The sequence below is a fragment of the Thunnus thynnus genome, chromosome 4 (genome assembly GCF_963924715.1).
Source record: "Thunnus thynnus chromosome 4, fThuThy2.1, whole genome shotgun sequence".
Lineage (NCBI taxonomy): Eukaryota > Metazoa > Chordata > Actinopteri > Scombriformes > Scombridae > Thunnus > Thunnus thynnus.
This window is the reverse complement of record NC_089520.1, coordinates 31,250,383-31,275,685: the sequence shown is the minus strand read 5'-3', so window position 1 is coordinate 31,275,685 and position 25,303 is coordinate 31,250,383. Positions and strand designations below refer to the sequence as shown.

At 39.2% G+C, this 25,303-nt stretch overlaps 1 protein-coding gene across 2 annotated transcripts in view; it reads right to left on the bottom strand.

Moving 5' to 3' along the window:
• Nucleotides 1–23,707, bottom strand: part of LOC137182055 (contactin-4) — a 53,589-nt gene extending 29,882 nt beyond the window's left edge. The window contains exons 1-12 of one of the 2 annotated variants that reach the window (XM_067588316.1): nucleotides 23,501–23,707; nucleotides 17,743–17,901; nucleotides 14,251–14,374; nucleotides 13,754–13,929; nucleotides 11,835–11,930; nucleotides 9,121–9,324; nucleotides 8,495–8,597; nucleotides 8,130–8,314; nucleotides 4,475–4,617; nucleotides 4,090–4,219; nucleotides 3,609–3,759; nucleotides 369–496 (exon numbers count right to left, since the gene is read on the bottom strand). In XM_067588316.1, coding sequence (XP_067444417.1) covers nucleotides 369–496; nucleotides 3,609–3,759; nucleotides 4,090–4,219; nucleotides 4,475–4,617; nucleotides 8,130–8,314; nucleotides 8,495–8,597; nucleotides 9,121–9,324; nucleotides 11,835–11,930; nucleotides 13,754–13,929; nucleotides 14,251–14,374; nucleotides 17,743–17,815 — 1,513 coding nt within the window. In that variant the 5' untranslated portion in view covers nucleotides 17,816–17,901; nucleotides 23,501–23,707. Of the gene's footprint in view, nucleotides 1–368; nucleotides 497–3,608; nucleotides 3,760–4,089; nucleotides 4,220–4,474; nucleotides 4,618–8,129; nucleotides 8,315–8,494; nucleotides 8,598–9,120; nucleotides 9,325–11,834; nucleotides 11,931–13,753; nucleotides 13,930–14,250; nucleotides 14,375–17,742; nucleotides 18,327–23,500 lie in introns of those variants that run through there. The other variant, XM_067588315.1, reaches the window with a different exon arrangement.
• Between the last annotated feature and the right edge of the window lie 1,596 nt (nucleotides 23,708–25,303).

The following is a 25,303-nucleotide window of genomic DNA, read 5'->3' as shown; positions in this document are numbered from 1 at the left end:
TGCAATCACAATGTCAACTAGAACGAAAAAAAGTAGTCTCTCTCTATAATCATCATTATTTAAAAACCCAAATGTAAAAATGCTACAGCAGCTCTTTTTAAATTAAATGTTGGTGACAAAAAAATTCTTCACTCACAGCTACAAACGCCGATGGTGTGCCCCCCTCTGCTACATGAACAATAACTCACAGCTGACAAAACCATGGATGACTTATATGTCTGTCAAACCGGCGGGAACATAAAACGGCTATATATTTCATTATCAATTTCATGCTTGAGTTAGTATTTTTTTTCCCCTTAACAAAAGTTTAAACCCTTTGCCTTAAAAGGTACAGTAGTGAAAACCTGTGAACAGAGAAAAAAGAGTACCTTTCACCATCAGCGTTCCTGAGCTGCTAGATGTTCCAAAATGGTTTCTGGCCACACATGTATACCTGCCTCCGTCAGATTTGCTGATGTTGGTGATACGCAGAGTCCCATCCTCCATGATAGTCTGTCTGAGGAGAGTGACAAAACTGAAACAGCCCATCATGATTTCACATGTCTCATTTGCTTAAACACTATTTAGGTGTTAATTGGATGAAAAGCGATAATAAGAACAAAATGAACTACTTCCTGGCTGAGATACGGTCTCTTTTCTCAAACCATTTAAACTTTCATTTTTTTCATTTTGAATGAAGGCTTCAGAATCTATTGCAAAAGTCTATTTACACGCCTCAGAAGATAACAATTATCTTTGCTGAAGCAGAACAGATTTGCTGTAGGTCAGCATACTATTGACAGCACAATAGCTTAAATGCACATATTAATTGGATATACAACAGGCCACCAGGGCCAGGCAGGACAGCGATAGGAAGAGGAGCGCAAAACTGGAGAGAGGCAATTTGAATGTGATCTTTACCTGAAGCCTTATCACTCAACAACACGTGGAGATAATATCAACACACTACAAGCCATTTCTGAAAAGTAATAATGTGGAGATGTGCATATAGAAGCATCTCACTTGAAAACATGTCAGGCAGGTCTCACGGGAGAAATAAACTGGGAGTGTGATGACAGCTCTTGAAGGAAACATGACTAAAACAACAATTACACAGAGAAATGTTGACCTCGCCGTACATTAGTGACAGATGGCGACTTACTGTACTTCTACATTCAACATTTCCCTTTGTTAAAAGACTCTCCCGTGGAATTGTGGTCAAATAAATAAAACTTTTAAGTGTGAAAAAGAGGAGACATTTTTATTTATAATACCCCCAATTCTACGAATAGTAATTTTGGCACCTTGTTTCTAAACAGACAAGTTGGAAAGCATGTAAACATATGCATAAACGAGGCAGATGATGCTCTCCTGTTGTGACCTTTGGATTCAGTAAATCAAACAGAAATTCTGTGAGCAGCCAGCTCAAAAATCAAACAATTTCATATTGGCTCCCAAGAATAAATATGTATTCACTCGGGCTGAGCTGAGACCCAGAGAGCATGTCTGACACAGGGTGCTTTGCGCTGATTTATTGACAAAAATATCAAACGCTGAGTGATGGAGGCGCACTGAGAACATGACCTGAGGGGCAATGAGCTGCAAAACAAATAGAAACGTAAAGAACTATCTGCTTTGTAGACAAACTCCGTTCCATTCTGTGAATTTCTATTCTTGTCCAAATGCGCTGCCTGGGTAATGCCTGGGTAACTTTTCTTCCTTTCCTCATGACCAACCCATGGCAGCTATGATAACTAATCAATCCCACTGGTCACATGTGAAGGCAGGTCCAGTGAGTTACAGATAGTTTATGGAAATACGGCTGTACATATTGATCTGAGCCAGATCCAAATAAAAAAGAGAAGGGAAAACAACAGAAGGATAGCAGCTACACACTTTACATTTGCATGTTGGTTATGTGTCAAATGAAAATTAGAATCAGCATATGCCACAGTGTTAAAACAGTCCATTAAACAGCACTGTGGTCAGAGTGCCATGACACACTGTCTCTTCCTTGTAATCATTTTAACAATTTAACAATTCAAAAATTTGAAATTCAAAAAGCTGTACTTTAAATGTCACATTTACCATGTATGGCTTTTTTATTATGATCCGACAAAGCTCCTGTGGCCTTAATTGGAAGCAGGCTTATATTACAGAGAGGCCTTTATTTCTAATTCCCTCTGTTTGATAGGTATATTTGCTCATATTTTAGTATATGAGCAAATATTATAAACAAGAACTCTTCAATATGCACTTGATGATCCATGTAGAAGACATGTAATGCTAAAAAAAAAGATTCTTGTATTGTAATGTAGAACTAGTTAGATATCAAACTCTTGTTCCATTTTAACATAACCCTGTTTTGCTGCTTTGCTAATATACGTGTTCACATTTTCAAGCAGTATCTTTTCACCTTCAATGTCACAAGAAGAAAACAGGAGACAACTCTGCATAAATATGGACCTTTTTTTGGAAGCTATGGTTTTATTTTTTATTTTTCGCACACCACAAAATAACATTCTCCTTTGAATGTAGAGGCTTGAAGACGGCCTCTGCTCTTTGACTAAATGTTCACTGCTGGCTAAAGCACACAAACATGCAATTAAGGCTAATGACCTAATATAGTGTCAGTGGTTCTGCTGTGAGCTACCATTTAGAGTCTAATTGTAACTGTCTATTAATATAAAAGCTGGTGCTCAACATATACATTCTAAAACCATATTACATTTATTTGCATGTTATACTGCTTTTGATGGGGGGGCTATTTTAATGTGTGGACCTGTAGAGTTTCTGTTTGGAGTGCCTCAGATCTACTTTAAGTCCCACGGTCCGGCAAACAGAAAGTGATTTTCATTGATTGTTGACAACTGGTAAACTGTTCTGAAGTTTTCTAGAAACTTTGATTCTGTTTACATCAAACATATTTTTGGACCTTTCTAGCAGTTACCAGTCCAAAACCTGCATGAACATTTAACCTGAACCTCCCCAACTCATGAAAGCGGCTGTCATGCTGAACTTACACTCTGTTGGTTCTTATTGTGTGTATTAGTTTGTGCTAAGGCCCAGTGCAACAACAGCTCGTAGGTGTTACCTCAGACCTTATATCATGATGTGGTGTGGCCTATCACATAGCCTGAGGTAGAGTTTCACTGAAGGATGTAGTTGGATTGTTTTTCTCTGTGGTTTTCACATAGAGAGCGTCCCTACAGGATCTAAGTTCTACATCCAGCACTTTGACTGCTTTGAAGAGCTGTGAAACTGTGGGACACTGGATGCTTTGAAGTTTCAAACAGCTAAATCGTATTGTACTCTTTATCTTGTATCCTTACAAAACCGATAGAGTAGGGGTCATGGCCAGATTCTCACATCTATTGAAAAGGCATCAGACAAAACTACAGTGTGTCAACAGAAATCCATCATCTATATCTACGTGACATATAAGGTGTCTGTCTAGAGAAATCCCTTTCTTGGACAAAACAAGCCTGTTTTATGCAACACTGATTTCCAAAGTCCCCTGGAGCCAAGGCATAAATAACAATGAGACCTAGAAATGAACATGACCACATGTGCAAACCCTTTAACAGATGTCGTCAGTTGCATGAGCAGCAGCGCATACAATACCCTACCTCTTGCTGTCCTTCAGGAGTTCGCCCCCTCTCCACCAGGAGATTGTGGCTCTAGGGGAAGCGTGGGGGCGACACTCTAAAACCACCTCACCCCCCCTCTGGATGACTGTGGACTTCTTCACAGGGCGCCAGGTGAAGTCAGGTGGGGAGGCTGAGGAACAGATCCATGTTAAGGTCATTTGTCTCACTTTGTGGAGGGGCAACAACTGTCCTTTGCAAAAATGTCAAGTGCATCACCAGTAATTACGGAAATTATATTTCACCACTAGGCTGGCTTATTGTATGAAATAATTATGGAAATGAAAGAGCAAGGCCATAACTGAGTGAGGAGCTAGTTCAGCTAGTTTATTTTTTATTTACTTTCAGATGTGAAACACTTTTATTCCACTGACAACACAATATACTGTACACACAACATATATCTCTGCCTTGCCTCTGGTTCAATTCATTGTAAATGATACAGGTTAAACAACTTGCTTACCTACAACCTTGAGCTCAGCACTGGCATAGACGGCTCCATGTTCGTTCTCTGCCACACACTGATACATCCCAGAGTCTGACGGACTAATCCTGGATATTGTCAGTCTACCAGTGTCCACATGGATCCTCCCCTGAAAATCAGGCCAGTTGAATAATGTTTGATAACATCTTTTACTCACTGATTTACATTTTTTGTCAAATATGTATTTGCGACTTTTTGGACTGTCCTTTTTATAGTTTTTCCAGTCAGCCTTCCAGTATCTATGTCCAATTGAGATGAACAGTCCTTCTAAAGGGAGACCTTTTCAATGTATTCTTTGTCTGAATCTTGCATTATTCTGCTTAAAATTTTTAAAATAGCCTCAATGTTACCTTGGGAGTCTTACCTCTGCTAGTAGTAGCTGACCGTTCTTCAACCATCTGTACGTAGGCCTAGGTTTACCGATGGCCTTACATTCCCACTGCAGATTAGCATCAATTGCCATGTGAGCATCTTTCAGTGTCTGGAGCCAGTGCAGATGTTCAACATCTGTGAAAAAGACCATTGAATATGAATATGTATTTACTAAAATGTCAAAATTGCTTCACAACTGTATTAGCATGAACCAGTATATGGCTGCATTGATTTTGAATTTAACTCCAATAATATATTATGATAGAAAATTCTGAAATAAAAATGGGACATCATTGAGCTAAAGAATTACAAGTAATTTAGTATCACTTCCCAACTTGGAACATCAATGTTCTTTCTTACTCAAATGAATGTGAAGTGAATTTCTCTTGTTTTGACCGCTAGAGTGGTTTTGCTGTCTTCGGGTCAGATTTACATACATGAAAGGGCAGGGCAAATTTGCACTGCTTGCTTCATTCCATTTGCGCTTGCAATCTGCGTGTAATTAGCTCCTGATTTACTAAGGCAGCAGCTCATTACACAGTCAGTGCCTGGGACTGACCTGCAGGCGCATTGTGCAGTAGTAGGCGCAGTTCAGAGTGGATGCAGTTTAGTGGGATTTGAGACCAAGGTCAGAGAATAAATGATAATAAACAATGTTGCAAGCACTACAATGAAGTAACAAACCAAAATTCCATTTATTCCATTAATTCAGGCTGAAGTTCAACACCACTGGAGAAAAACATTGTTACTCATTGAATTACAATATAGCCTGGCCTGTAGGCCTTGTTATCAAAGCAACAGGGATCAATAAACCAAAAAACAAAATAAAATAGAAATAGAAAACAATACATGGGTGAGAGAGGGAAGAATGGGATGTTATCAATAGGTGTACTATGGCCTGGTAAAAAATCCAGGCCAAACACAATAACTTGGTTTCCATTTGAACGCAGCTCAGAATTTCCGGATATTTGGCAAAGGAAAATTTGAATGAATGCGCATTTCCATCCACTGGAGTTGGGTCATCAAAATAAACAGCTGGTGGCGCTAATTTTCCAGTTGGGGGCCATTAAACCATTGTAGAAGAAGAGGGTTTTTTTTAGGTTTTTAGGTTTTTTTCATGTATAAATTGGAGGAGCGTTACAGTCTCCTCATTGGTCCACACAGATCTGATGTTTTTGTCTTCTGCATCATCAACATCAGCATCCAGCTCGAATCAACCCAACTCATGCCCACAAAGTTTGGAACTTGGGTGTCATGATCGATGATGAACTAACCTTTAAGGTTCATGTAGCCTCAGTCGCTTGATTGTGTCGGTTTGCCCTGTACAACATCAGGAAGATCAAACCCTACCTGTCTGAGCTTGCGGCACAACTCCTGGTATAGGCTCTCGTAATATCACGCATTGACTACTGCAACTTCTTACTGGCAGGCCTCCCTGCATGTACATTCAAACCTCTGCAGATGATCCAGAACGCAGTGGCATGTCTGGTCTTCAATCAGCCCAAAACAGCACATGTCACCCCACCACCCCACCCCACCCCCTTCACTGGCTCCCAGTTGCTGCCTCAACTTCAAAACCCTGACACTTGCTTACAAAACAGCAACTGAAATGGCTCCTGCCTTCCTGAACTCCCTCATTCAGGTCTACACTCCCTCCCGCTCACTACACCTGGTCTCAATCTTTAAGAAAAGACTAAAGACCCAGCTCTTTCGCGAACACCTCTGCACTTGATGGACTGTAGGTAGAGAAAAAGCAAAAAAATAAATAAATAAATAAAACTCGCCTCTATGCAATCTATGCACTTTATGCATTGCCTTGGTGCACTGCCTGTTGGCATCTACGTCCTATCGGTCCCAAACTTAACTTGTCTCCTGACTACATACCTGCTTGTGTGTTATCAGTCTCAGATGTACATCGCTTTGGATAAAAGTGTCTGCTAAATGAAAAATGTAAATGTAAATGTAAATGTAAGCTTCAGTGGACTTTTAAGTCACATGCTTTACGTACATCAAGGTTTATTCGCTAAGTCTGTTTCCATTTCACTTTGTTGCAGCATTGCACAGATGATACCTGAGGAGGAATAAATAGCAGGATACATTGTCTACTGCCATACTTTTCAGTCAACCTGGACACAGCTTTAGCAATACTGTTACATTTACATGATGCCATTAGGCCAAACAATGAAAATCATGCAAAACAATAATATCATGTAAATTTTGTAGACGACACCCACATTTACCTTGCCCTCTCACTAAACTAAACACTACAGTCCCATAGAATCACTCAACAAGTGGCAATATTGAATAAATCCATCACTGGATGTGCCTGAACCTGCTTTAGATAATTGCAGAAAAAACTGAAGAGACTCTAGCGCTGAATCCGTTATCACACTGAAATGTATTTTCTTTTTGGTTTTCAAAGACAAGCCACATCAAATCTAATCCACCACCTGTTATCTGAAAAACAGCAATCAGAATTTATGTCCAGACATGCCACCCTATTATTTCCAGCAGTTTAGACTATTGTAAGTCTTTTATCAGGTGTCCCCATAAGAACTCTGAGGCAACTACAGCCCATTTATAATGCTGCTGCCAGGGTCCTAACAAAGACAAAGAAAACTGAACACATTCCACCAATTCTCAGGTGTCTGCAATGGCTTCCAGTGTGTCATAACATAAAGTTTAAATTATTGCTGCTTGTCTATAAATCTGTCATTGGCTTAGGACCAAATGCATGTCTTTTACCAAATGAACCCTCTCTGCCTCTCTGGTAATGGTTAATGGTTCCCAGAGTCCGAATAAAACACAGAGAAGCAGCATTAAGTTACTTTGCACCAAAGAACTGGAACAAACTGCCAGAAGATATAAGACTTTTAATCTCTTTTAAATGATTTCTGTCTTTTGAATTTTAGTTTTGATTTTTTTGTCTTATTACCTTTTACTGTAAGTGCATTACATAGCACATAAGCACCTTGAATTGCCTTTGTGTATGTAATGTCAGACAAATAGACTTACCTAACCATGCCTGCTTTGTATCAACAAACCTTTATGGCTTAATGTTTAGCAATACAGATGTCAAATTAGAATGTTTATACTTTTTTTCCTTTTTTTAAAACTTTTTCATAAGTTGTACACAAAACCAAAAATGTTAGCCCCAGAACATTTCCACTGATGAGTGATATCCATAGTTCCTTATCAACACATGCAGTGCAGCAGACAGGAATGGTGGAGATTCTCTCATCTCTCTGCCTATGGAGGTCAATGGTAATATTCACTGATGTAGACAGTGCTTTCCTATGACATACAAATGACTTATTTCAAAGCTTTGAGTTTGAAAGCTGGTTCCTTTTGATTCTATGGAGGTGATAGACCTATCCTGACATGTAAGTAATCTTATTTTCTACTTCAGGCCACTGGTTAAAAGAAGTATTCAGTATGCCAGAGGAGCTCCTTAACGTCATGATGACAAAACAGCAAAGATAATGAGCCCAAATTAAGTCCAGATTATCCTGGCTTTATGAGGCTGTTTCACATTGTGGAGAAATAAACTTACTGAAGATAAAATAAATAATAAAGCACTTGAGAAGGAGAAAAAGATTAGCAGCCATCTCCATGATATAGGAAGTAAGAGAGTACAATGTTCTTACTGTGGAATAAAAGTTGCCCTCTGGCCATATTTCGTCCTTTGCTGTTTTCGGCTACACACTCGTACACACCAGCATCCTCCGGGCGAAAATATGGAATTTCCAGAACCCCACTGGAGTGGTTGATTTTAATCTTGCCAGGGAGTGGGTTTCCATCAGCTCTTCTCCATGAGATTGAAGGCACAGGGCTGCAGAGGTCACACACAAAAGGTCATAGTGGCCACATGCTCTTGCTCACATTGACCAGAAGGATGGCGGCCATGTTTGTCAGTGTGTTTGATGTAATAGATGATGCCTGGCCACTTCACAAACTTGACAGTGTAATGTTAGGAGTAGAGCTGTATCATGCTAATGTTTATGATACTTACTTTCCTAAGGCAAAGCATTCCAGCCTCACTGATGATCCTTTAGAAACATGAAGGGTGTCAGGGAACTGAACCTCAATCTTTGGCTCGTATTCACCCATCACTGCTGCATGAGGGATAAAAGCAAATCACATCATTCAAAACACAAAACAGGAACATGCAGTTTCCTGTAATTCATATTGGATGTAAGAACCCTGGCGCGAATGACACTGGCAGAGAGTGAGCGTGCGTGTAAACGCCGTATACAACAGCATTTGGCTTAGCGCATGGATGAGTTTGGATTACATATCTGCCCCAGCTCAAATCTGAAGTGGTACACATAAACGGTCATGATGGGGTTCAGTATGTGTGGCAAGCTCCATGCTGTGTGTGTGTGCGTGCATTTTTGTCAGAGCAGACAACATTTCTGTTTATGTAAATATGTGCCTTCATGCAGATAGAGAGGGTTTCTCGCATACATAACCCTGTATAGTTCACAGGCAAAAACCTTGCTTGTAAGCAAAGGCAAAAACAGTGTCACGCTCAAGACAAGCGATTTATCTCCTAGGCTTGCCCTCCCTCCGACAGCACGCATCAGTTCAGTGCTCAAGATAACCGGGAGGCAGCAGAAGTGAAGTGAGGATGCTTACCGTCCCTCCGCACCACCACAGGGGTTGGAGAGCTGAACACTGTCGCATTGGTCATCATGTTTCTCACCGCGCATGTATAGTTCCCTGCGTCTGAGGCTTCAACTTTGGCTATGTACAAGTTTCCCGTCCGCTGAGAGATAAAACGACGGACATCCTGTTGCAGGAAAGTGCGCTGTCCGTTGAATACCCATGAATATTTTATCTCTGAAAAAAAAAGAGAATAGGTCAAGAATTGTAGCTATTGAGACATAACACGGATAAACCTTCCTGTGACATTCCCAAAACTTCCAGGACAGTGAGACTGAAAATAAATATATGTGAAGAGATATTATTACAAATAAATTATGAAATATTTAATTTCTCATCTCTTCTAAAAATATACTTGTACAACTTAAGGATAAGGCTGGTGATATTTCATACTTTCCTTATTGTCAACAAATCCCATTTAAACCAACAGTGAATTGATCCTACTAACAAGTATTGTCTGTGTATCCAAAGCCTGATATTGTTTATTCATCTGTGCTGTAGAGCTTCATTGTTGTGGAAAAACTATATAACTGAGCAAACCCAGCATATACCGTGCTGTTGCTGTAAATACTTATAAGCCCACCAAATGTGTGTGTATTTCAACAAATGGACTATTTATTTCTGTTTGAGTAACATTTGCTGTAAACTACAGTGCCCACTTCTTTTAGGAAATTACATAGTACCCTTTGAAAAATTAAACTATGTATTTGAGAGACATTTTTTGAGATTTAGGACTTCAGTAGGTCTTGAGGCTGAGTGTAAGGTAGGAAAGGCGGAAGGTATTGACAGATAGATTAATGCATTGATGGTTGTGGTGTCTTCATGGGATTTGTTGACACTAAAAAAATACAGTACCAGTACAAAGTTTGGACACACTTTCCCATTCAACTTTTGACTGGTGCTGTATAATAATCCCAGCCTTAAAACGGTGACATTTCTCTGCAAAGGCGAAATCTTTCAAGTCGAGTTCAGCTATGGTGACCTTTGACATGCAAATTTGCACCTTTGACCAATATGGCAAGCTGTCTTGACAGTGTTAGCCTTTAAGGGAATGAAGAGCCAGTAAATCCAAAACTGAGGAAGCTAGCTCATTAGCTGTGTTTTATTTAACCCTCCTCTGCCGAAGTACTGCTTGCAAGGTTACAAGTGTTCTTATTAGTCTCTAATTTACCTATATTACTGTTGATTGTAAACTATATTTTAGAGGGAATATCTATTTTAGTTGATCTACTGCTCTGGTCACACTGATTAGAAAGGAATGATGTCAAAATAAAGAATGGGAAGGAATGACAGGAATGCCAATGCAAAAGTGTAAAATACACACAAGCACACACGCACGCACGCACGCACGCACGCACACACACACACACACACACACACACACACACACACACACACACACACAGAACGAGAAACACAAAAAAGAAAGGGAGAGAGATGTCTGCAAGGACTGTAGAATGAACTTGGCTATTAGAGCAGCCCTCCTGTATCATACACATTCTGCAGTCAGCCCCTTTGACTGGGCAGACGGTAAAAAGTCCCACTTGCTTCCTAGAGGGAAAACAGTGAATTAAAATCATTACAGAGAAAGTCAGGGCAGAAACTGACAGACCTTTCATGATTAGGGACTATCAGAGACTGGGTCTGTTTAAGAGCTGCAGTCTCACAGCACCAGAGGACTTGCAGGCACATAATCTCATGTCCTCTGACAGAGTTTAACTCTCAGCACGGCTCCTTTTAGACCACTTACCTATTGATTGCTTAAAGAAGCTTCAGATGATTCCTCTTTTAATAAGGTGCATCACTGTATTCCTCTAGTGGTGCATCAACAAGCATTATAGAAGCTTTGACATCATTTAAACCTTATGGCAATACAAAAAAAACCTCTCTATTTTTCTTTTTTCAATTTTAAAATACCTCAAGCTAGCATTATCGTGTAGTGCAAATCCCATCAAATGTGTGACTACGCTCTGTTTAAGACGAAAAATAAGAGATGGAGGCTTTTAAGGGGGAGGAGGGAAGGCTGGAGGGCAAATTGCTAAAGTGTGGAATCCCACGTGGCTGCAGGATTCCACTGGAAACAGAGAGCAGAGAAAAGCTGGTACACTGGCGTGAAATTGTGCTGGTGGGCACCGAATGGCTGCAGGAGTGCGGACCACTTTGAGGGTCTGCTAATCAGCAGCAGACAGACACATGAGCCGAGCCACAGCTGTGCCACGGGATAAACGCTCCCCCGGCCACAGCAGCCACCAGCAGCCTTTATTACCCACAGATAACCTGCCCACATCCAGGAAAAAAAATGACAGTTGGGGAAGTGGAGCACTGGAGACTTTATAGATGACAGCATGGTCACAGATCATATGGGTGAGAAAAGTGAGCTCAAGGTTAAGAAGTGTGAAGCTATGAACTATAGATGTGAAGGCATGGGTCTGGGCAGGTAGAGCGGAGGCTGATCATAAAAGTTCCCTCTCTGACAGATAAGGAGAAGTGAGTGGAAAACAGTGTGTCAGAGTTCGAAAAGAGGAGCAGCAAAAGGAGAAGGTAGGAAGGTATAAAAACAAAAGAGACACAGCAGTGTTACAGGGAGATAATAAGCAGCAGAGTGAGAAACAATAAAGACTGCTGAGGCAAGCAGGAGTGTGAAACTACAGCAGACAATGCAGAAGAGTTAGGACAGAGCAGTGTACCTCCGTAATGGGGTGGAGGGCCGCAGAGCAGAACCACAGCTTGACCCTCTCTCACCGACACTGTGTTCCTTGACTTCTTGCTGAAGTTCTGGAGAACTGGTGAATATAAAATAAAAAATTGACAACTTTTCACGGTTTGACAGCTGTAATAACTTTTACTTAAAGGTGACATCCGGGGAAGGGCATTTCATTCTGCAGAATATTACCCTGTCTGTTCACATGGCTTACAAGTCAAACCCGAGAGTCCCCTGTTAATATCACAGCACGTGCAAAAGATCGGGCAGAGGGCGCACAAAAATGCCCCCCGACAATCGAGCTTGAGAGATTACTTTCACCTTTAATTAAATGCTGCTGTGCTGTGTGAGAGAATAAACAGCGGGACGACATATCAATCCCAAAGTCTTAGAAATACCAACCAAGTCCCTGGAGGGATCAAGCAAATATCAAATCAAAACTCTACTGATTAAAAATCCCCCAAATCAAGACATACCAGTCCTCTTTCTGTCATCTATTCCCCTGGTGAGACAGGCTAGGATGACGAGATACCACATTGTCAGACACAGTAGTGGGCAGCCAATCAGAGAAAATTTCAGAAAAATATCCCCCTGCATTTGAAAATTTGCTGTGGACATCTTTGCAAGGCCATCTTTTGGTATTAAATGTGCAATGAAAAAAAGGTACGAATAGCATAAAAAAAAAAAAATTTGAATTGAATGTGTAATTTTGACTAAACGTCTATAACCCAACTATTAATGAGTCACTATTATAATTATTATTATTATTAGATTATTAGGTTAATGTGTAGTATGTTAGCATACTGCCACGCTATTGCTACTGTGTTAGCATATTAAAGGACATGTGTAAGATTTAGTGGCATCTAACGTTGAAGTTGCAGATTGCAACCAACTGAATACACTTCCCCTCCCTCTCCCCTTCCAAGCATGTAGGAGAACCTATGGTGGCAACAGAACTCGCAAAAAACACAAATGGCCCTTTTTAGCCAGTGTTTGGTTTGTCAGTTCTGGGCTACTGTAGAAACATGGCAGTGCAACATGGCATCCTCCATGGAAGGGGACCCACTCCCTATGTAGTTATAAAGGGCTCATTCTAAGGTATAGAATGGTATAGGTATATAGGTATCTTATATTCATAGGATACACTAATTAAAACATACTTATGAATATTATATTCAATTTCTGCCAAGTCCATTCTGCTAGATGCCACTAAATCTCACATTAAAGCCATTAGTATTCTTCCTTGGGATGATAAATAAGTGAAGTAAATTTCATGGAAATACAGCCAACAGTTGAGAGTCGAAATATTTCACTCTGGATGAAGTGGTGGACTGACAGACCGTCTAATATTGCCATTCCTAGAACCCTACTGGCAGGGTAAAAATTAGTTTGTGTTCACATTCTAAATTAGAGCTGAAATGATTGGTTGATTAATCAATGAGTCACTGAACAGAAAATTATACACCAACAATTTTGATAATCAATCAGTTATTTAGGTAATTTCTTAAGAAAAAAAGGCAAAAAGGTAAGGGCAAAAACACTCATAAATTTTTGCTGGTTTTCCTACAGTCCTCTAGACATTAAAGACATCATCATGGCCTCTGGAATCTTGTGGAGCAGCCCTATTCTGGGCAATCTGTATTCTAGTCAGTTGTGAATACAATCATAACTAATATTTAGATGTCTGTGAAGATTCTCAGTCATCCAGGTCGTGGTTATCCAAGGAGGGTTGAATCAAGTTCAACTGGACTTGGTTGAAGATACTTGAAAATGTCTCACCTCTTATCCAAGGTGTTTCTTCACTGCCCTTGATTTAACCCTCATTGGATAACTAATATTTAGTATTCTTCACAAAAACATTCTGTCCTATAATATGCATACTCAAAAATCCATAACTGTACTCACAAGCAAACTGGACTTTTGCTTCCCTGCTGACAACGGTCCCAAATGAGTTAGTGGCGATGCACTGATACACTCCCCCATGATTGATGACATGAGGGTTATTGATCAACAGGTTCCCCTCTACAAGGCTGTAGTTTGGATCTGACTCTGTGTTTATTTCTCTCCCATCCACTTTCCACCTGTGACAAATAGATGGCCAAACAAAAATCAAACACAACTTTGCCCAGTTACCACATTCCTTAATGCTAGGGTAGACATCTCATTTTAATTTTTTCCAGTGAATATTTGGAAAAGAACCAGAAAACATCCTGCAAGGATACACATGCTTAAAAATGTAATTGCCTAATGAATGACTACACTCAAACATGAATGTAGGCAATATAGTGAGACAGCCTGGTATCATGAAGAAGCCTAGCAGAGCAAATTGTACCACGCATTCACTGATACTGTACACTGTAGTCTCACCTCATAGTCAGTCAAAGTTCAGTCAAAACACTTACCTATAATGCGGAGTTGGGTTTCCCTTTGCTTTGCAATTAATAAACACCTGCTTATCATCAGTGCTCAGTGGGAAAATACTGTCACTAGGCTCCTGGGTGAAGACAGGACCATGGCGTGTATTCTCTGTGTTGAAAAAACACATTAGCTGTACAATGGCGCAGAGCAAATGACTGAATTAATGCAAAACTCAGCACTCATCACTCACGAACTGTATATAAACTCTACACCCTTATAATTAGCTGTCAATGTGGCTCTTTGAGTGGATTCTGTATTTAATAAACCCTCCTGTGCACATGTCATGAGACAGATTATGCAGGGTGATGAGAGAGCAATTAACTAAAGATAACCCTGTAGCACACTGGCTAACAGGCATATTCTATGCAGTCTACAACACCAGTCATAAAGTTTTTTTTTATTTTTCTACCTTCATTCACAGTCGCACTGTTTGCATGCACAGTAATTTTATTACCATGAATACCTAGATTAAGTTAATACTTTGATTACCATGGCAGTTGACTGACATTTGAGGGCTAGCAATGCTAGGAGACACCCTGGCAACTTCTGTGAATATAGTCTATGAATGTTGATACAAGACATTTTTTCCAGCCCACACAGTGTTGGTTCTGTACTGTTAACAACTGAAGACATCAGTCTTGATAGGTGCCCATCATGCCTTAAGTTTGTATTCCACTCAAAAAGTGGAAGCTATCAAGCTAGGCTAACTAGTTTTAGCTTTCTGATGCAAATGTTAGCACTGATTACCACTCCATGTTACTTTTTGTTCATGTTATCTGAACACCTGCTGGGTCACTGGCAGCTCCTGCACACTCAGTGATCGTCCCACTTTATAGAAAGGAGGGTGTCTAGCTAACCCGTGACCTCGGCACTCCATACATATACCATGATTTAACCCACTACATGGAATAAATACGTGTGGATTCAGGGAGTAGTGAGTGCTCAAATCACAGCTGCAACCAAACAATGTATAAACAAGTTATACGAGCTATTTTTCTCTGCCCAGTAAGCTACCAACAGTGTCATTCAGAACCATTAATTCATGTCCCTGGAAATTACTGCAAAAAAATAGATACAATTTAATATCTTCTTTTTTGGTAGTTAAAATTTTGACAAAATAAGTAAGTCAAAACAAACACCAAAGATATACACACAACATACTGACTTCTTAGCAGAAATTAATTTAAATTTCAGTTTGACTTTATATGTTTTTTTTTTCTGATTTTCAAGTTTCTGTTAAAACTTTTTTTTTTTTTTTTAGCACAGATGAATTTACAGAACATCTTAACACATGCGCTGTTACTTGTGTTAAGTACAATCAAGAAGTGTTCAGCTGAGAAGTAGATCTGCCACTCTTTATTTAAAGTCAAACTGTGCATCTGGTTCATTCTGTGAACTTTCACGCACAGAATCAGAACACAGACAGAAATAGATCTAAGCTGTATACATGTCAAGGGTAATTACAGAGATTGACAAGTAGCCCAGCTGGTTAATTTGGTTATGCTTCATCTAATTATGATCTTAATGCAAGTGGGATAACTTGGTTAAGGTGTTTACATGAGAATTGCAATATCAGAGTATTGCCTTACTCTGGCTTTAATCTAATTATTAGAGCGCCTGTAAAGCTGTGTTCTATATGCATGTTATTTGTGCATGTGTCTGCTCAGTCGAGCTTGTTGTTTTGGTTAGCTCCAGCCAAACTATCAATACACAGGAGTAATTAACCGATGTTGCACTAATTACTCCCGTGAAATCTAGCATTTCTTCAATAGATGCACACTCACATACGCACACTCACATACACACACTCACACATACACACTGATGTCCACCCTCTCATTTCTCTAATAACATGTGTGTCATACGATGGGCTGCACACCAGTGTTGCTCTTGAAAAATGTTTCTTTTTGTGCACTTGAAAGGATGAGATGCTTTTTTACACGTCTCTAACCTTGACTAGGACAAAGAGTTTTCCCTCCCACATCATCGTCATCATCATCCTAATGAGAGTGGGAGTCTTTGCCTCAGGTAAGGGCCTTGTTTCCCCAGCCTCTGAGGGAGGTGCTTCATTTTTACCCTGGTTGCAGTGTCCTTTAAATTAAACAAATTAATGAACCTTTAATAGCTGGGCTATTTCACCTGGGAAATGAACGGGTGGTTTGTGTGTATGCTTGAGAACAGGCCTGCCCTGTAAACACACCAACTAGACTGACCACTAACACACCTGAACATACACACATACAAATTACACTTAATTAGGTTTCATGGGAATGCATACAAATGTGAGCTCAATAGTGGGTATATGTATGAACAGTACAGCTGCAACTAACTGCATGTGCCATGTGCATAACCCTTCAGTCTCTACTCTTGTGTTTGCAGGCTGAATAGACATACCCCTGTGAAACTGCTGACTTGAGATGAGATGGTAAATCAATGGAAATTGAATCATAAATAACAATACAATAGACCCCACTCCATATACTGTATAAATTTAAATGCATTTGTTTGATGACTTGTAAACGGTTGGCTTGAGTTCAGCATACAGTATATCCGTCAAATGTGACTGTCAACATTAAATCTCACTCAGTTGACTAGGCTGCACAGGTTACTGTATTCAGACATAAAGTGAGAGCTCATACAGAGATTTTAACTCTTATCTGTGGCTCATACAGGTATTTGGAAATTGAAGGTTAATGTTATTCTGCTTTGCGCTCAGTGGGAAGGAGCACCTCAGCATACTGTGGATCAATGTTGTTGAGAATGGAGTACAGAATAAATTAGTGTTAAAAAAGGAGTTAGTGTGGATTTTTATAGTGCTTGCCACAGTTCATGTAAGTGGCAGCAGTTGGACATAAAGCAAGAAAATTGCATAATAAACCAGGGAGGCATAAAAAGACAGCAGAGAGTGAATTTTCTCCTATAGGTTAGTTTTCTCCTCAGATGTAAATCTAACAGTGAGTCATGTTTATCAGAGAGTTGCTGAAAAGAAAATGTGAAGATTTAAAGTCGAGTTGCTCTTAACAACTGAGATCAAAATGTCATCATAAGAGTAAAATGGAAGAGGATGGGACAGATGGGGTGGGGTGAGGCTGGTGGTAATGATATTGGTGAGGTTAGTCAATCTTTGAATGACAAGACGTAGTTTCTCTTTACCCTGTTGCAACTTCATCCTCTTAAATAACACAGAAACTGCATCAGTAAATTCAAATGTCTGGCTCTGTGGTTCTTATTTCTAAGCTCTTTAAAAACTTAAGTAACAGGTAAATCTTCTGTTTTGGCCATGCCTTTGCATCATTCTTTGCAAACTTGATGTAGATTTTGCCCAGATATAAAAGCCATTAAAATTATGATCCCTTTTGAGACTGTTATCTTTCCATTTCAAATGGAAATGATAACCTAAACATGCATAAGAGAGAGGCAAACCCTCCCTGTGAGAGATATATGCATATCAGGTGTGTCATGAAAGGCGACTCAACTTGGCATCTCACCAGCCAGGCACTCTTTGAGTGACAGAAGGATTAACAGTTCCCATGGCAACAACATCTTCATTTTCCAAGGTCAAAGAGTCTCCGTCTTCCCATCCAGTTGCCAGAGAGTGGAGAATGCTTCCTGGGTAAACTCTCCTCTGTTTGGCTCTGGAAGAAAAGGAGGGCATATGAGCACTGTAAAGATGATGCAGTCTACATTAAGCCATCTGGACAAAAAAAAAACAACAAAAAAACAAAAACAGGCTGGAACTTGTGGAAAATCCGTGAGCCATTAATAATTCATTCAACCAAATAAGCAGAGCCAAGATCCCATGCCGAAGGGCCCGCTAGCAGCTGATACTGGGGAGCTGATATTTAGTGTATACATACTGCTGCTACACTATCTCCCAGGAGCAAGTCAAGCAAGAGAGAGAGAAGGAAAAAAAGTGGCTCGCAGCAGCAACAGATGAGCAGAGCCTCCTGCCAAAGGTAATGTTAAGCTTTCTGAAAACTGTTGGTTCAACATATTTACTCTAGTAAATTGTGTGATGTTCTAAGTGTACATAATATATCAAAGGGAATGCTAATGAATGCAGACAGACAAACTGAACTGAAGCAGAAAAATAATCCTACTGTGGGCAAATCATTCAAACCACTTCAAAACATGCAGACAGACATCACATCTTCCATTGATCATGACGCCAGAAACTACTGCTATTGATTCACGACTAAAAATGAAGCTTTTATAACTTTTCCAACCTTATCAAATAACATACATACATAATAAGTAACACAACAGAGTTTATGCTGTAATGGTGCAGTATTAGTAGAGTATTATACATACCAGATCCAATATTTATGTTAATTATATGATAGCACAACTTCTGTCAGTGCGCACTCAGCCTACAAAATGCCTGCATTAAAATTGTTAATGTAATTTACATATGTTTAACAGCTGAGCAGCTCAACCTTAAGAAAACATGACCTGCCTTACAGCTTTACTTAAATAGACTTATAATATTTTTTCATAGTGTCTTATAGTGTATGCAGATGTCAGTGTGAATTTCTTACGGCAGGAAGTCACAGGGGGGCATTTAAAAACACATTAACAAAAACACATACATACATTCTACATGCAAACAATCTGTGGCCCACTTCACCAAATTTGTGACATGCAAGCTGCAATTTGCAACATGAAATCATTTCCTCCCCTGTTAAATTCACTACTCAAAACAAACCAAAATCATACTTCTGACCCATGCATGAGCATGGTCAGTCCTGTAGGACTCACAAATGTATCTGCAATTTACAAGCCATAATCATCTCTGAAACTTTACACTGCCATCATTTGTGATGTGCGTGTAAGCAGTGCTGGCAAATTGCTTTTATGAAACAGGCCCCTGGCTTATATGCTTTCATGAGTTCTAATATGAACACACAATGCTCACAAACGTAACATTTTCTCCTACAGCTCTTCTTTGTCCTTTTCCATCTCAGCTCCTACAGTAAATTGCCGCAGACAGACAGATGTAACAAAACAGAACAAATCACTAATCATGAAGGGAAAAAGGGAGAAAAAGCATTAGTTGTATGGGGAGTGAAGTAGACTTATTCTGCTCTCTATTATTTATTATAAGAGGGCACAATACTTATCATCCAAGCTTCATCTTGTCAGTCATCATTATTGATTTGGTTTCCACTTTTTTTAACCTTTTGCCTTTTTGTTTGTCATCCTGCCCGCAGTCTTGTCATGAGTCTCAATCAAATATGGAGGAACTGATCAATAGCGGGAGATTTGGTTGATGTCTTTCCTTATGAGACTCACTGGGTTGATATATTTGACTGTTCTGGAGAAAACCAATGAAGAAATTGTATCTATCTAACTATAGAAGCCACATTCTTTTGACCTACTTGGGCCTCTGAGATATGAAATTTTCTCTTCTTTCAATAAACTACTCTGCCTTGTGCTATTCTCAGTCTACTTTAGAGTTAACTGTAATTATGTATTATTAAGAGGCTGGATGAATGACACCAAGCTGCATACTGTAATTACAGTTAGATGCAAGGCTTTAATTTTGGGCTCTAAGAAACTTTAAATCGATATGAAATGTTGTTTTCCAGACATTTTGTCAAAACACCTATCTGATGGTAATTCCAAATCAATGTGTTTTAAAATGCAGACGAGCTTGCCAAGCACTATGTGAGCAGAGGAACTCAGAACAAGTCAAATGAGACACAAAATCTGCACCGTTAAACTGGCCCCATGATTTTGACTGACAGTTACAACAAGCTACCTTCTAAATATTTATCTATGAGCAAGGATGAGGTTTCTTTATATTGATCAAACTGTTTTGATAATAATGTCTTTGCCATTTTGAGCTTGAATTTGAGTTTCATTGATTTCAGGGCTTGAAATGAGCAATATTTACTCCTTACCACAGCATGATGTGGATCTAATTTGCACTATTTGACATATAATTTCTAGGTAATACTGTAATATCTCTATTAACAGCCACATCATTCATTCATGCATGCGAATTGAAGACAGATCATGTGCCAATGTAAGGATGCTCAATGAGGAATTACAGTCATTGGTATTTAGTGGATTGTGAGGATATGGGAGCCATTATAGTCCATTGCAGGAGTTGACTAACAAGCCCCTGCAGCCTTGAGTCATTAGTGTACGTGCTCTGCCCAATGATCGATGTTAATTTATGTTTGCTGTAGTCAGCTGTCTACTTTCACTTTCAAGCTGATCAACTTTATTTCATCCATACGCGAACACGTGGCCCTTGTTCGTTAAGCATTCAAAGTCATACTCAAGGACCTTGATTGTATTTAGCCTGAGACAGTAGCTATTATGCTTGGTGCGGAAATGCAGAGACCACAATCCCTTAAGGTATACAAGTGAGGGAGCTGGCACTGTTCCTCTGTCAGATAGCACAACTCTGTTTTAATGATGCATAGGTACTTGGCATCCTTGGGGAGGATGTGTTTCTTGGTCACAGTCCAGAAATTTAAAGTAGTTGCTTGTGATCCCCATGATTAATTTATATACCCTAGAAAAAATACAATGGCAATAATTCTTGTGCCCAGCGGATGGTGGTCGCAGGTGTTGGAAATACCAAATGGGATGAGGCCAAGCTAATGGTGCCTGGAAGGGAAACTATCTGTCAGGGATAATCCCTAATACTGTAACACCCCGGCATAGATAATGTGCTTTCCCCACCTCTCTCAGCAGAGAGTGATATCGAGATAGCTGTGGAGAAATTATTAAACGAGGAATGGATATTGACATGGATAAATGTATGTATCTGGAGTGAAGTATTGCCTGGTTTAATGTTAAGTGATGATTAGCTTCCCACTCTGGAATAGCCAAACTAGGGTAAGAAAAAAAAAAGGGGGGGCGGGGGGGGAATTGTCCTGTGAACTCTGGTGAGCCATGTTCCACTTCATTACACTCTGAGTAATTGGTTAAACACGTGACTACAGAAATTAACATCAGTAGTCTTGTGAGAGGTAATTAATGTTTTTCCACTCTCTCTTTTTTTATACCATGATAAGCGTGACATTCAGCATTGCACAGGGCCCCATAAAGACATCAACCTAATGCCACATTATCATGGCTCAGAGCACAAACAGCCTCAAAACATAAAGCCTCACTCACCGTAGTAATTGTTCAATAAACTATTGCTCATATTAAACTTTAACTCTGTAACCACTGCCTCTACATTTTATCTCAAGGTCTTCTCATGTACGCATATAATCTTGCTTTTGATTTGACAATCTTGCTTTTTGATTTTTGTTTTTTTTTTTGCTTTGTACTGTTTGTTTTTGTGCTGTTATATGTTATATGTGACCTGCCAAAGAGACCGCAGATGAAAATTAGCTCTAGACCTCAGTTCACTGTTTTGTTTCATCAGAGAAGGTGCCAGGATGTAAATATCCCGAAAAGCCTCCTGATCTCAGATTACAGTCCATCTTAAATCCAGTCAGCCACAAGGGAACGTGAGCAGTGCTGCAGCTCAGTTGGCAAACCGTCACTCATTGTGCAAGTGCATATTACACACTGGCTACGAGAAGGAGGAGAATATTGAAAGCTAACATCCTGTCTGTTCAATACAGACTCGGCAAACAGAACCATACATGAGGTTTGGACATGGAGAGCAAGAAATCCTCAGATGTGAGATGAATACTTATAAATACTCAATAAAAGAAGATACAAAGAACCTGAGTGGTCTTCTGTCAACTTTTGCTTTGAATTGGACAGAGTTAGGTCAAAAGTTATGATCAGCTTCAGATATGCATCATTTGCATACTGATGATTGGCACTGCAGATTGTCCATTTCTATTTTTCTGTTTTCAGAAGCAGATGGGTATGTTTTCTGTTATTTTCAAACAGGGCAGTTGGTTACTTAGACCCCTAAGCTTTTGCTTACTGCACTCCTCCAATGAAAATCTTTTCTGCTAGAGACTGATAGATTGGGTTATTGCTTATGCTTATTGCGGATATATCAGTATTGGTAGAAGTGATAGCCGACAACTAAACAAGGAAACAAAAATGCCAAAGATATGTTTTTGGTATTTGAGAAACAGTGTCTCCATTGCATGGCTTTTCCACTAGAGATCCTTTGCAAAATGTCCTGGACAGTACATATTAATTACATGTTATACATATTCATACATATTATAATAAAAAACATTTAAGGGACCCTTCAGTTTAGTTAGTTATGTGTTTATGTGGAAAATGAATAATAGTTCAAATAATAATGTTAATTTATTTCACATAGAACCCTCTTAAGCAATAAGCATGAAGTGCTTTCCAGTGCAGGGTGACAGAAATGTCATGAGACTGACAATCTAGCAGCTGTGAGAAGCTGTACAATCACAAGTTTGACCTGATAATGGCACTAGATGAGTTCATAACCAAAGTTATTACAATTCATCATGATGGGAACATGACTGCCTGTACCAAATGTCATGGCAATCCATCCAACAATTGAGACATTTCACAATGAAAATCCAACAAATGGTGGTGCTACAGGAGGAGACAGACTATCACCAAAGTAAGTAGGATTCATCCTCTTGGGACCATGAATGTCTTCTAAAAATTCCATGGCAATCCATCCAATAGGGGTTCAGATATTTGAGTCTGGACCAAAGTGCGGACCTACATTGCCATCAATAGCGCCACACTACTAGCAAAATCAATGATCAAATGTTGATATTGGTATCAGTATAAAAAAATCCAGTATCAGTCAGGCTATACTTTCGACTTTCATTCTGCACATCACAGTATTTCATTTTATTTTACATTTTCAGCATTTTCAATCTTAAAACCTTAAAAAAAAGTCATACATGTTTGGGGTTCCCATTGGTCGATATTTGTCCTAATTATCAACTATCTAGTTATTCAGTCATCTATCGATCAAAGTTTCTTGGCTATCTTCATAATGGAAGAGAACTATTGTTTATACTGAACACAAACCTGTAGTCTTAGTCCATTTTACAAAGTCATAGTTTAGATCAATAACTGATAACTAATGTGTGTTTAACTTACTGTTTCCTTTAGCCTACTTGGGACCAGCATGCATCACATATAATGACCAGATAAGTTTGTCATAACATGATCAAAGAAAAGGAGATTACTATATGCTACCTTGGCTCCTCTACCTGGAAAAAACAGCTATGGTCACAGTCATTTATAGCATATAATAAATCACGAAGCCCAACAGACAAGCATGTTTCCCACTGATTGAGTACTCACAGAGTAAGTGGAGTCTGCTCGCTCTTTCCTCCGCAACAAGCACACAATCAGCCCCTTGGCCAGCTAAGAGAGAGAGACAACAAAGAAACCAGCGTGAAGAATGGAAAAGAGAGAAAATATTGAGAGTCCTTGTAACAATAATCTAAAGACACAAGGACTGAAATGATCTGAGTTTATTCAAGCTGTAGCAGGAAGGATACGATCTGCAAAGAAAACCAGGTTCTGGGCTGTCTGCTCCTTCAATACTCCAGACAATAGCACAGATTGAACAGATATTTGCAAAAAAAAAAGCAGAATGGGGTTTTGCTTATAATATTTAAATAAGTAGAAATTAACAGTTTTCTTTGTTGTTGTACAGTAATTGGAGACTTCAGAAACCTCATTTATGTGGATATATTTTTGTATTGTATATTTTTTTGCAGCATTAAAATATCAAACAGACATCACAAACAGACTATGTAAAATATCTCATATTCATCTTTCAATCTGTATTTTATAATTACTGTCTACATTATATTCCTACAATATTTCTAGTGCTTTGTAAAGCTTATATACTGGACACTATAGAGCATATTGTCTTTTACAGGGCTGCAGTGTTTCTATCATTCATTTCAAGGATACAGACACATGACACAGAGTTATAACAGGCAGAACAGAAAAGAAAGTGTTCCTCAGGCACTCGTACGCAGAGCAAAGAGAAGACTTATTTTAAAAGCCTTCATCACATAACAACATAACCAACAGATACAGAGAACTATCACAACAACATCAAAATAATAAAAAAGAGAATAGAAATCATGACCATAATAATTGTATCACTCAAGATGCAGTCCCATTAATAGGTGGAATTAAAAAAAAGTTGTTTATAAAAAGAAAAAAAATCCAATAGCAGATTTTTTAGAAAGTCATCCCATCTGATGAACTGTACATATTCTATTCCTTCTGCCCTCAAAAGGCTATCATGGTATGCATGATGTTCAGCATGAGAACCAAGCTTGTCTCTAATTGTAGGGGCATGTCTGTACAATATTTTGGGAGGTTCGGACTCCCCTAAGCATGTGTCACTCCTGAGATTGTGATTACTATAACGTATCACTGTATGTACCAGACCTCTTTGTGGTATGTTTTTTTGTATTTTGGAGCACCTCACTGTGCTCTGTGGACTTGGCTTTTAAAATGAAACACTCTTAATGTTTTGTTATTCATTATAAGACACTGAATCCAGTGGGTCCCCTTGGATTACTGCCAGTGTTTGTACAATTTGTTTTGTCTGGAGGCTCATGGATCTCATTGTTGAAATGAAGCTTTACAGATCTAAAATAAAGTTGTTAATCTGTGATAGGTTTCATGATATCAGTAGTTTGAATGGCTGTTGCTCATTCTCTTTAGGTTGTCCCATATTATCTGTTTTTTTATCACTTGTTTCATTCATTCATGTCAATAATACTGAATGAAATTACTGTGTGGTACTGTTATGTCTGTAGTAACAGACAATGGTGAAAACATTATCATTTAAACAGCAGTGCTGGGGAAACTGCTTTGAAACTAAAGCTAGCAAAGCTAGAAGCTAAACTTAATTGGAAGTAGTTAAGCTACAGAAACACAACACTTTTAATGTAGAAAGCTCAAGGCTACTGAGAAGAAGATTAGATCAAAATCTTGTATATGGCTGGACCATGTAGAAATGCTAGAGGGCTTCTAATTTGGCAATTGGAACAGCAGCGTACTTGCTGACAGCAGGAGCTCAGCTTCAATACACCTACCTGACTGTACTGTGACAAAATAATCTCAACTCAAAGCTCC